Source organism: Hypanus sabinus, chromosome 6 (genome assembly GCF_030144855.1).
Source record: "Hypanus sabinus isolate sHypSab1 chromosome 6, sHypSab1.hap1, whole genome shotgun sequence".
Lineage (NCBI taxonomy): Eukaryota > Metazoa > Chordata > Chondrichthyes > Myliobatiformes > Dasyatidae > Hypanus > Hypanus sabinus.
The window spans coordinates 55,448,282-55,460,465 of record NC_082711.1 but is presented as its reverse complement, the minus strand read 5'-3'; the positions used below and the strand labels follow the sequence as shown (position 1 = coordinate 55,460,465).

Here is a 12,184-nt window from a genome sequence, read left to right as displayed (position 1 = left end):
CTGGCCATGAAACAGGTGTTGATAATACCATCCACCGCTTCAGAATGCAATTCCAACTTTGCAGAAATAATTTTGGAATCTATTAACTTGCATGACTTCATGTAACTGGACGAGTGAATACAGGGATCTGGAATAATGAATCCAGGATGTTAACTGGGATCCCCATATCAGCCAAATTTAAATTTAATTATTAAATTTAGTTAAGTACCACACATGCAAAGTTAACATTGACATTCACAAATCAGATAAAACTGAAGATGATGGAAGTCTGGAGCAAAAACAGAAAGCATTGTAAATATTCAACAAACAAGCCAGCAGGTATGGAGAGAGATTTTTTCTTCATTTTTTTAGTTCTGATAAAGGATGTTTTCCCTGAAATGTTAATATTGTTTCTTCCTCCACAGCTGTGGTTTGACCGGTTGTGTATTTCATATATTAACTGCTTTGCTTTTTGACCAGTGTCAGCAGACATGTTATTGATCAAAATATTTGGTTTACTAATACCCATTAAAAAATATATCTACCATCATCACCCAGAATGATCTCACATCCACTGCAATGTGACCCATTCCCATCTGCTCTTTCTCCTCTTTGAAGTAGTCCTCTGCTGTTTAGAATATCAAAGAGTGACCACTTTACAGCCCCAGTGGGCACAAAATTACATTATCAAAGCAAACACATACTTTGTCGGAATGAGTGGTACTATCATTTTGTTCGCAGCAGCAAAATTGCTTCCTTACCAAAATTGGAAACATCATTAAATCCTTTACAAATTTGCCTGCATTTTTCAATTTTCCCTATCTCAATGTCACTTCATAATTTTATGTTTCCATGATTCCAATGTTCAAGACATCACCAAACTTGGATACATTCCATAATCCGTTGTAACTACAGTATCTGTGGCCCAAACATAGGTCTTTCCAGGATACCAAAGTCAACTTGATTATTTCTTCATTTTCTTATCCTCTGTCTCCTGATGTTTAGTGAATTTTCTAGTTAAGTGAATAATGTGCTTTCAATTTCAAGAGTGCCAACATTAGCTGATGATATCTTATGAAGAATTTCATTGACTGCCCTCTGGAAGACTATAGATATTGTCCTGCCAGTTACTCTAGCCACAACTCATCAGACATGAATGACTCTCCTTATTTAAGATATCATTTGAAGACTATCATAGTGTGCAGTCACTTTGTCTTTAATTTGTCCTCCTAGCTAAATTGAATTAACTGATATAAAACACCCTGACATTGCTCTTGCAAATTTTGCTATCTAAAGGAATGATTCCCATTTTAAGAGAAAAATAATAATTAGAGAAGAAGCTGCAATTTCAGAATCAGACTCAGCTATCATATCACTGGCATATTTTGTGAAATTAGTTACTTGGTGGCAGCAGTACATTGCAACACATAACAATAAAAAATTACAGTAAGTATATACAGAGAAGAAAATTAAATAAGTGATGCCAAAACAGAGGAAAGAATACTGAGGTGGTGTTCTTGGGTTCATTTTCTGTTCAGAAATCTGATAGCAGAGGGGAAGATACTGTCCCTGAAACATTGCATGTGTGTCTTCACATCAAGGAAGCTCATGTACCTCCTCCTTGATGGTAGCAATGAGAAGAGGGTATGTCCTGAGTGTTGAGGTGAGGCTGGGGTCATTGTTTCCTTAATGACTTCTTTGAAAACATAGAACAGCAGTGAATAAGAACAGATCCTTTCTACCATTGTATTATGAGTCTAAAAATCACTTCATTTTTGCCTATTGATGTGCTTCTCTCAATGCCTCTTAAGCTTTGTTTTATTAATAGGAATAGAATATCTCTGACACCGGCATTTGTCACTGCACGAATGGTATTAATGTTTATTTTGCTCTGCTAGTGCTGACTAGACCCCAAAGTTCAAAGTAAATTGATTATCAAAGTACAAATACAGTATGTTACCATATTCAACTCTGAGATTTATGTTCTTGTGGACATTATCAATAAATCCCTAATGGAATAATAACCATAATAGGATCACTGAAGGATGGCAGCAACTTGGGCATTCAACCAGTATGTAAAAAGTAACAAACTGTGCAAGTACAAAAAGAAATTGATAATAATCATAAATAAGTAAACAAAAATACCGAGAAGAGAAGAAGAGTCGTTGAAAATGAGTCCATAAGTTGTGGGAATATTTCAGTAATGGGGCAGGTGAAGTTGAGTGAAGTTATCTCCTTTGGTTCAAGAGCCTGATTTTTAACAATTCCTGAAACTCATTGTGTCAGTCCTGAGGCTTCTGTACCTACTTTCTGATGGCAATAGTTAGACAAGAGCATAACATGTCTGATGGGGGTCCCTGATGATGGATGTTGCTTTCCTGAGACAACATTTCGTGTAGATGTGCTCAATGGTGAGGAGTGCTTTACCCGTGATGGACTACACCATATCCATGACAGTTTGTAGGATTTTCCATTCAAGGGCATTGCTGTTTCATACCAGACTGTGATGCAGTGAGTCAATATATTATCCACCACACATCTATAGAAGTGTGTCAAAGTTTTAGATGTCATACCAAATCTTTGCAAACTCCTACGGAAGTAGAGGCGCTGGACCTAGGACTGATCCGCTGAAATGTTAACATCAAGGAATTTAAATGTACTGATGACCCTTTCCATCTCTGATGCTCTGATGAGGACTGGCTCATGGACCTTCTGGTTTCCTCCTTCTGAATTCAATTATCAGCTCCTGGTCTTGCTGACATTGAATAAGAGGTTGTTGTTGAGGCACCACTCAGCCAGATTTTCAATCTCTCTCCTATATGCTCATTTATCACCACCTTTGATTCAGCCTACAACAGTGGTGTCATTAGCAAACGTTAATATTTCATTAGAGCTGTGCTTGGCCACACAGTCATGTGTAAAGCGAGTCGAGCAGTGGGCTAAGCAAATAGCCTTATGGTGCACCTTTGCCGATGGAGATTATGAAAGAGATGTTGTTGTTAATTCGAACTGACTGGGGTCTGCTAGTGAGGAAACTGAGGATCCAACCATACAAGGAGGTATTAAGGCCAAGGTCTTGAAGCTTATTTATTAGCTTTCAGGGATGATGGTGTTGAATGGCGAGCTGTATTTGAGAAAGAACATCCTGATGTTTGCACTTTTGTTGTCCAGGTGTTCTCAGGTTGAATGAAGAGCACATGAGATGACATCTGCTGTGTACCCGGTGTGCCGGCAGGCAAACTGGAGTGCATCCAAGAAGCTTCTCAGGCAGGAATTGATATGGTTCATCACCAACCTCAAAACTCATCATCACTGTGGATGCAAATTCCAGTGGACAATGGTAATTAAGGCAGGACACCAAGGTTTTCTTAGGCACCAGTATAAGTGAAGCCTGCTTGAAGCAGGTGTGTACTCAAGACTGCTGAAGAGAGAGGTTGAAGTTCTTAGTGAACACTCCAGCTAATTGATCGGCACAGGTTACTTGGCCTGTAAACCATCTGGACTGGATACTCTTTGTAGGTTCATCCTGTTGAAGAGCACTCAGACATTGAAAGTAGAGACTGAATTGATAGAATTACTGGAGCTGTGTGAGTTTCTGACAGTTCCTCTATGTTTTTACAGTCATAGCAAGCTCAGGCATTGAGCTCTTTTGGAAGTCAAGCCCTGCTGTCACTTGTGCAGCTTGATTTTACTTTAAAAGATGTGAGAGCATTCAAGCCCGAACACAACTGTCTATTATCTGTCGTTGATTAAAGTTTGGTACTGAAATGCCACTTCGCCCATACAATAACTTTCTGAAGATTGTACCTGGACCTCTTGTAACTTTATTGGTCACAAAACGTGAATGCATCTGACCTGGTGCTCCACAGATTGTGAATCTCATAGTTCATCCAGGGCTTCTAGTTGGGAATGACCCTGAAAGATTTTGTGGGGTCACACTTATCTACCCCTGTTTTAATAATGTCCCTGACAACTGTGGTGCATTCATTCAGATCCACAGATGAGTCTTCAATCACAGCCATCCCATAGCAAAGCAATCCCATAGCTGTCCCTCTGTCTCTCGTGATCACCAGTTGTTGTCCTCATCTCTGGAACTCTCTGCTTCTACGCAGGTAAGAGGACAGCCAAGTGATCAGAGGTACCAAAATACAGTTGAGCATGGAATAGTAGGTATTCCATATCTTAGTATAGCAGTGAGCTAGTATGTTTGGATTTCTACTGCTACAGGTTATATTCTGATAGTATTTGGTCAGGGATTTCTTCAAACGAGCTTTGTTGAAGTTCTCAACAATGATTTGAAATCCATCAGAATGGGCTGATCCCAATTTAACATTAGTTTTATCTGAAAGTTAGGGATGCTATTCTCTTTCCCTACTGTAATATTGGAAGAAAGTAACTATTCATTACTTTTTCAGATTACCCACATTGGTTCAAGTAACCCTCTTTTGACTAATGTTCTCTTAAGGACATTTATTGACATTTTCTATTAGCTTCCCTTTCATAATTATTATTATTAGTTCAATCAAGTTATGTTGTTATTTGCATTTTCAAAGATTCATAAGATCACACAACACAAAGATAGACCGCTTGCTCAATTCATCCATGCCAACCAAGATATCTGTCCAAGCTAGTCCAATTTGCCAGCATTTGGCCCATGTTCCCCTTCTGTCCACAAAACTGTCAAAACATTTGTTTTTAATGTTCTAATTGTACCTACGTCTATCATCTTATTTGGTAGTTTACTTCATACACTGCCAATGCAATGTTCAGATGGTTCTATTTATTATCAATATATGTATCCAGTAAACAACCTGAAATTTTTACTTTTTGCAGACAGCCATGTAAATCAGAACACAAAAAGAACGAATGAGAGAAAAATTGTTAGAACCCCCAAGCCCCCTCTCCCTCCTCCCTGCACAAGCAACAGCCCCCACTCAGTTCAGTACAGTCAGTGCCCACCACCCACCAGGCAATAGCAAAGCCTCCAAGGACAGACCATGATCTGCAATCAACAGAAAACAATTATTTACCACACACTTTCTCTCAAAAACAAGGAAACGAGAGATGTCACCCATTTCAGAACAAAAGGGGAGACCAACAATCGCTGTAACGATGTTCCAGCCTGCCTCGACACTTTTTATTCCGATATTCTCCGACTCAAGAATTAGCAGCGAACTATCCGTACCATTGAGTGAAAGTGGAAGTGATTGCACTAGAAGAGACCTCCATCCACATCATCCGCTGCCACAAAATCCTGATGTTCTTTCTCCCATGATGCTTCAGTGTGAGAGACATGCCTCCCAGGCCCTTTGTACATATTTCCCTTCTTCCCTTAGACCTATGTCCTCCAGTTTTTAGTTCCCTTTTCCTTGGAAAAGACTGTGACTCTCTACCTTATCTATGCCACATATAATTCTATAATCCTTGAAAAGGCACTCCTCAACTCTGTTTACTCTTGGGAAAACAGCCTAGTCTTCCCAATTCTTCATAAGTCAAGCTTCCATTCCAGGCAATATACTTGTTCATTTTCTCCTTCACCCCCTCTTTCTTTAATCACACCTGTCTTATAGTGTGGAAACCATAATTACACATATTACTACAAGCACAATCTAACCAAAGATTTGTACAGCTGCTTTTCTTCCAGAAGTTAGTTTTAAATTTTGTACTTTAAAAAACTGCTTTAGACACTCATCTCATTGGATAATCTTGTTTGTTTTGCCATTGAGCTTTTACCTTCTAAGGGCATTAACCGATTCCACAAATATCATAATCTTGAAAGTTGGACACTCCTTTCAGTCACTCTCAGATTCTTTGAATATTTTCAACTGTTTATCTGGTTCGCTATCACAGATGAAGTAAAAATTCTCCTCTCAAAAAGTCATAATTCTTTGGAATTCTCTGTCCCAAGAAGCTGTGGAGACAGAATTGTACAAATTTTGAGGAGTTGCTTGTTACAAAAACAGACAGGAAGTGGATTTGAGGTGAAGTTTCCATCGGTTATTATTTGATTGTATGATAGACTAATATACCAAATGGCCTCATTCTGTTATTTCTTACATTCTTATATTTTAGTTTCTTTATGTTGTTAAAGCTCAGGGTGGTAGTGGGGACAAGCTCCACTACATATTAAATGCTTCCAATGGAGTGCACTTCAAACAGCCTCTGACAGCTAAGTCCAGCTCCTGGCCATCAAGTGTGACTTAGATACAAAGGCTGGCAGAATGTTTCTTTATTTCTCATTCTCACTTCCATGCTCCCTCACATCACTTGTTGTTCTGTCCCAGAATGATGACATCACCACTGTATTTGACAAGTGTCAAGCTACATTAACTGACCTTAAAAAAAACACGAAATGCTGGCAGAACTCAGCAGGCCAGACAGCATCTATGGGAGGAGGTAATAATGAAGTTTCAGCCTGAAACCCTTCATCAACTCCTGATGAAGGGCTTCGGCCTGAAACATCGTTACTACCTCCTCCCATAGATGCTGTCTGGCCTGCTGAGTTCTGCCAGCATTTCGTGTTTTTTTTAAATTTATTTCCAGCATCTGCAGATTCACTCATGTTGCCTTTGAATTAACTGGCCTTACTATTTCAATACATGACACCCCTCCTTTCCTGAGAAATGAACTTCAATGTTTTAGAGTACATTCAACTCACCATTTTAACTATTTCAATATTGCCTGATATGCATGACTATAATTAACACATTTTCTGTTTCAATTGTAACTGAAAACTTAATTTTTAAACTTATAGCTTTCATTGTTTCAAAAACCACAACTTAAAGTTCTACTTCATTACACAGTCATTAAACTTCACAGGTTGTTCTCTACCCTTTTGAGGTCTCTCTACTGGTTTCTCTTTGCTTTCAATGTCTGGTAATGGCTTTTGCTCACTGTGAACCTGAGCTTGTCCATAACTATCCATCATATTGTCCTCCTGACCCGGTACCTTAATGTCAAATCTTTGAATTTCCTTCTGTTTGTCAGAATTTTCTCTTGTGTTGGCTGTGTTCCTTGCACAGGGCACTCAAGATGGAGGTTGAACTGCCACTTGATTTCCTGTTTTCCTCACCCTGTGTAGTTTTCTGTTGAAAGGTGTGGTGAATTTGTCCACTTTCTCCTGACGGATAAGCACAGTGTCCCCAACTTTTACAGTCGACTCAGGTAACATCCCCCTCATTTTGTGGTTGTAGAGAATTTTGGCAGGACTTTTTCCTGTAGAGGCATGTTCCACACGTCTGTATGCAGTGACATACATCCTCGGCTTACGTTTCCAGTCAAATCCTTCTGCTTGAGCAATGCTTATCCTTTTCATCAGTGATGCATTTTGGAGCTCCACTTCACCATTTTGCCTGAGCCCACTTTGGAGATTTTTTCAGGTGTTTGATTCCATTATTCTCACAATATTCCTTGAACTGTTCAGATATGAATTGAGATCCATTATCTGATTTGACAGATAGAACATAGAATAGTACAGCACATTACAGGCCCTTCGACCCACAATGTTGTGCCGACCCTCAAACCCTGCCTCCCATATAACCCCCCCCCACCTTAAATTCCTCCATATACCTGTCTAGTAGTCTCTTAAATTTCACTAGTGCATCTGCCTCCACTACTGACTCATGCAGTGCATTCCACGCACCAACCACTCTCTGAGTGAAAAACCTTCCCCTAATATCCCCTTGAACTTCCCTCTCCTTACCTTAAAGCCATGTCCTCTTGTACTGAGCAGTGGTGCCCTGAGGAAGAGGCGCTGGCTGTCCACTCTGTCTATTCTTCTTAATATCTTGTGCACCTCTATCATGTCTCCTCTCATCCTCCTTCTCTCCAAAGAGTAAACCCCTAGCTCCCTTAATCTCTCTAAACCAGGCAGCATCCTGGTAAATCTCCTTTGTACACTTTCCAATGCTTCCACATCCTTCATGTAGGGAGGCGACTAGAACTGGATACAGTAGTCCAAATGTGGCCTAACCAGAGTTTTATAGAGCTGCATCATTACTCCGTGACTCTATCCCTTGACTAATGAAAGCTAACACCCCATAAGCTTTCTTATCTACCCTATCTACATGTGAGGCAACTTTCAGGGATCTGCGGACATGTACCCTGAGATCCCTCTGCTCCTCCACACTACCAAGAATCCTGCCATTAACTTTGTACTCTGCCTTGCAGTTTGTCCTTCCAAAGTGTACCACCTCACACCTCTCCAGGTTGAACTCCATCTCCCACTTCACAGCCCATTTCTGCACCCTATTAATATCTCTCTGTAATCTTCAATAATCCTCTATACTATCCACAACAGGTTTTGAGTGGAGAGCCAGAACCTCTTCCCCAGGGCACCACTGCTCAGTACAAGAGGATATGGCTTTAAGGTAAGGGGGCGGGGGGAACTTCAAGGGGAATATTAGAGGAAGTTTTTTCACTCAGAGAGTGGTTGGTGCATGGAATGCACTGCCCGAGTCAGTGGTGGAGGCAGATACACTAGTGAAGTTTAAGAAACTACTAGACAGGTATATGGAGGAATTTAAGGTGGGAGGTTATATGGGAGGCAGGGTTTGAGGGTCGGCACAACATTGTGGGCCAAAGGGCCTGTAATGTGCTATACTATTCTATGTTCTATGTTCTAACACCACCAAACTTTGTGTCGTCTGCAAACTTGCCAACCCACCCTTCTACCCCCAAATCCAGGTTGTTAACAAAAGTCATGAAAAGTGGAGGTCCTAGAATCTATCCTTGTTGGACACCACTAGACATAACCCTCCAATCCAAATGTACTCCCTCCACCATGACCCTCTGCTTTCTGCAGCCAAACCAATTCTGAATCCACCTGGCCAAACTTCCCTTGATCCCATGCCTTCTGACTTTCTGAATAAGCCTACTATGTCAAACCTTATCAAATGCCTTTCTAAAATCCATGCAGATCACATTCATTGCACTACCCTCATCTATGTGCCTGGTCAGCTCCTTGAAGAACCCTTATCAGGCTTGTTAGACACAATCTGCCCTTCACAAAGCCATGCTGTTTCTGATAAGTCCATGATTCCCTAAATGTCCATAGATCCTATCTCCAAGAATCTTTTCCAACAGCTTTGCTACCACAGACATGTCTCACTGGCCTATAATTATTCAGATTATCTCTACTACCTTCTTTGAACAAGGGGACACATTCACCTCCCTCCAATCCTCTGGTACCATTTCCATGCACAACAAGGACATAAGGATCCTAGCCAGAGACTCAGCAATGTCTTCCCTTGCCTCGGAGCAGCCTGGGAATATTCTGTCAGGCCCCGGGGACTTATCCGTCCTAATGTACTTTAGCAAACTCTGAGGAGCCAGGGGATGACCGAAGTAAGATAGCAAAACTATGGAAAGAAGATGAGATTAAAGCAATTATAAAACTGAGTGATGATTGGAACCCAATTCATTTGACAAAGGTAATCAACAGACTTATAGGCAAGGTCAAAAGAGCAAAGGTATTATGAAATGGATCGCTATTAGTGATTTGTTGGAATAGTGCTCAGCAAGGCGATAAGATTAAATAAAAAAGATGGCAAAAAAGTATGATGCTAAATACCCAACAATAGAAAGTGGACTAGAGGAGTTATTTCTGGAATACCAACAAAAGTTCTTACATGTGGCAGCTGTGCTAGAGAACATGAATATGGGAAATGTGAGGCAGAAGCTAAGCTGAAATGCTGCAGTTGTGCTGGAGAACGCAGTGCAGCTTATCGAGGGTGCATTAATAGCAAGAAGACAGTTGAGATACAATATTTTAAAGTAAGTCAAGGCTACGCAAAGGCAGTGAAAGGAATCACTGAAAAGGTGTTGGTTATCAAGTGAACAGATATAGGGAATAATAAACCAGTGAACTGTGAGGGCTGTAATATGATAAATAAGGATACTCTAATAATGAGTAGAAAGGATTTCGTAGATTATGGTAGACATAATTAAGTGTTCAGCTCAAACAGACAAGAGAACCAAGAAAATTAAAATAATAGTCAAGTCTGCAGAAAAATATCTTGGTGTTACAGGGCTTAAGTGGGAGTAGTTAAAGAAACGCTGAATGGAGGATCAAACAGTTCACAGGTGGGGGGGGGGGTGCGGGATATTAATGGCAGTGTATGTTTTACAATGGAATGCAAAGAGTTTTTATCACAAATGGTCCAGAATTTAAGAAATATGCATCAGAACTTAAGGAAAATCCTCAGATTTTATGTACTGTATGCAGAAAACATGGTTGAAACCACAATTAGATTTTGTTTTACAAGGGTATTTAGCTATTAGGAAGGGTAGAAGTAATGGCAATGGTGGAGGAGCAGAAATAATTATAACCAGTGGGATGAGGTATAATATCAACATAGGGCAGAAATATGAAGCAATAATAAACAAAATTTAGATAGGCAGAGAAAGCTTGGTAATAATAAATTATTATAATCCATGTAGAAGATTAAGCAAAGATGCATTAAACATGGTGGCTGGTAGGATGAACGGGAAAACAATATGGTGTGGGCATTTCAATGGACACAGTACACTGTGGGGATGTAAAAATACTGATGAAAATGGATTAGTGATAGAAGAATTTATAGATGACAGAAAATTGGTATGTACAAATAATGGAGAAGATATAATATTTCCCAAAACACAGAATCTGCAATAGACTTAACATTAGTAAGTAGAGAATTAGTAGGGTTTGGTACTTGGAATGTATTAAAACAAACTACAGTAAGAAGTGATCACTATCCCATACTCCCAAGAATTCAGATTACAATAGAACAAGATAAGGACATAGAGTGTAAATGTGGAATCTAAATAGGGCAGATGGGAACTATTTCAAAGAAGAAGTGAAGTAAGATGCATAAAGGTTTTTGATGAAAATATATTGGATATAGAAGAAATGAATGATAAATTGATCACAGCAATTATAAATTTGACAGAAGAAACAATTCCAAAAAGTGAAGGTAGAGGAGAGAGGAAAAGTGTTCCATGGTGGAATGGTGAATGGAGTAGAAGTATAAAAGTAAGAAAGAAAGCATTTAAAGTGTTAAAAAGACAACATTCGGTAGAAACATTAATACAATATAAAACAGCACAAGCAGTAGTTTGGAAAGTAATCAGACAAGCAAAGCAAGCATACTGGAGACAATATTGTAACAAAATTGGAAGAGAAACTCAACTGTCTGAAATATGGGGCATGATAAGGAAATTGAATGGTATAAGAAGTAGCAAAGAGATTCCTGTGCTAAAAAGCAAGGACAAAATGGCAATTAACAATGTAGAAAAAGCAGAAATATTGGCAAAAACTTTTGTTAACATACATAGCTTGGAAAATTTGACAGTTGAGGCTACACAGCAAAGGGAGGAGAGGCTTAAGCAAAATTCAGGAATTACAGATGAAAGAGTAACATCAGAAGAAGTGCTAGATACATTTATCAGCATAACAGGAATAGAAAGAGCCATTGTGAATGTGCGGCCAACTTCTCCTGGGAAGGATCAAGTACATAGTACAATGCTGAAGCACTTATCAAGAAGTGCACTTCTAGTTCTACAGATGTTGTTTAATAATATATGGGAAATAGATAAAATACCATCTGCATGGAAACATTCTGTTATTGTTCCAATATAAAACCTGGTAAAGATCCATCAGACCCAACAAACTATAGACCAATTGCATTAACTTCAGAGCTAGGTAAACTTATGGAACAAATAGTAACTGATAGACTTACACACTTTCTAGAAAAAAGAAGTCTTATTTCTCCCTACCAAAGTGGTTTTCGCAAAGGAAGAACAACAGTAGATTCAATACTTAGCTTGGAATCTGAAATTAGGAAGGCTCAAACAAAGAAAGAAATGGTCCTGGCAGTATTCTTATGGTCTTATAGTGTTCTTTGACATAGAAAAGACATGTGATGTGCTCTGGAAAGAGGGAGTGTTAATTAAATTGAAAGAATTAGGGGTGGAAGGAACATTATATAACTGGATTCTAGACTTTCTTTTTGATCAAACAGTTCAAGTCAAGGTGGAAGAAGAGTACTCCAGGACATATTTGCTTGAAAATGGAACACCACAAGGTAGCATCTGCTGTCAATTACTATTCACCATAATGATAATGACATATTTGCACAAGTTGAACTTAGTGTGAGGAAATCCTTATATGCAGATGATGGGGCTTTATGGGTGAGGGGAAGAAATTTATTTATATACAAAGGAA

General features: G+C 39.3%; 1 protein-coding gene across 1 annotated transcript in view; it reads right to left on the bottom strand.

Moving 5' to 3' along the window:
* LOC132395151 (alpha-2,8-sialyltransferase 8F-like) overlaps positions 1-12,184 on the bottom strand; it is an 87,990-nt gene that overhangs the window by 997 nt on the left and 74,809 nt on the right. The window contains exons 6-7 of the mRNA XM_059971450.1: positions 12,042-12,051; positions 4,247-4,294 (exon numbers count right to left, since the gene is read on the bottom strand). Of these exons, the coding sequence (XP_059827433.1) occupies positions 4,247-4,294; positions 12,042-12,051 (58 nt within the window). The remainder of the gene's footprint in view (positions 1-4,246; positions 4,295-12,041; positions 12,052-12,184) is intronic.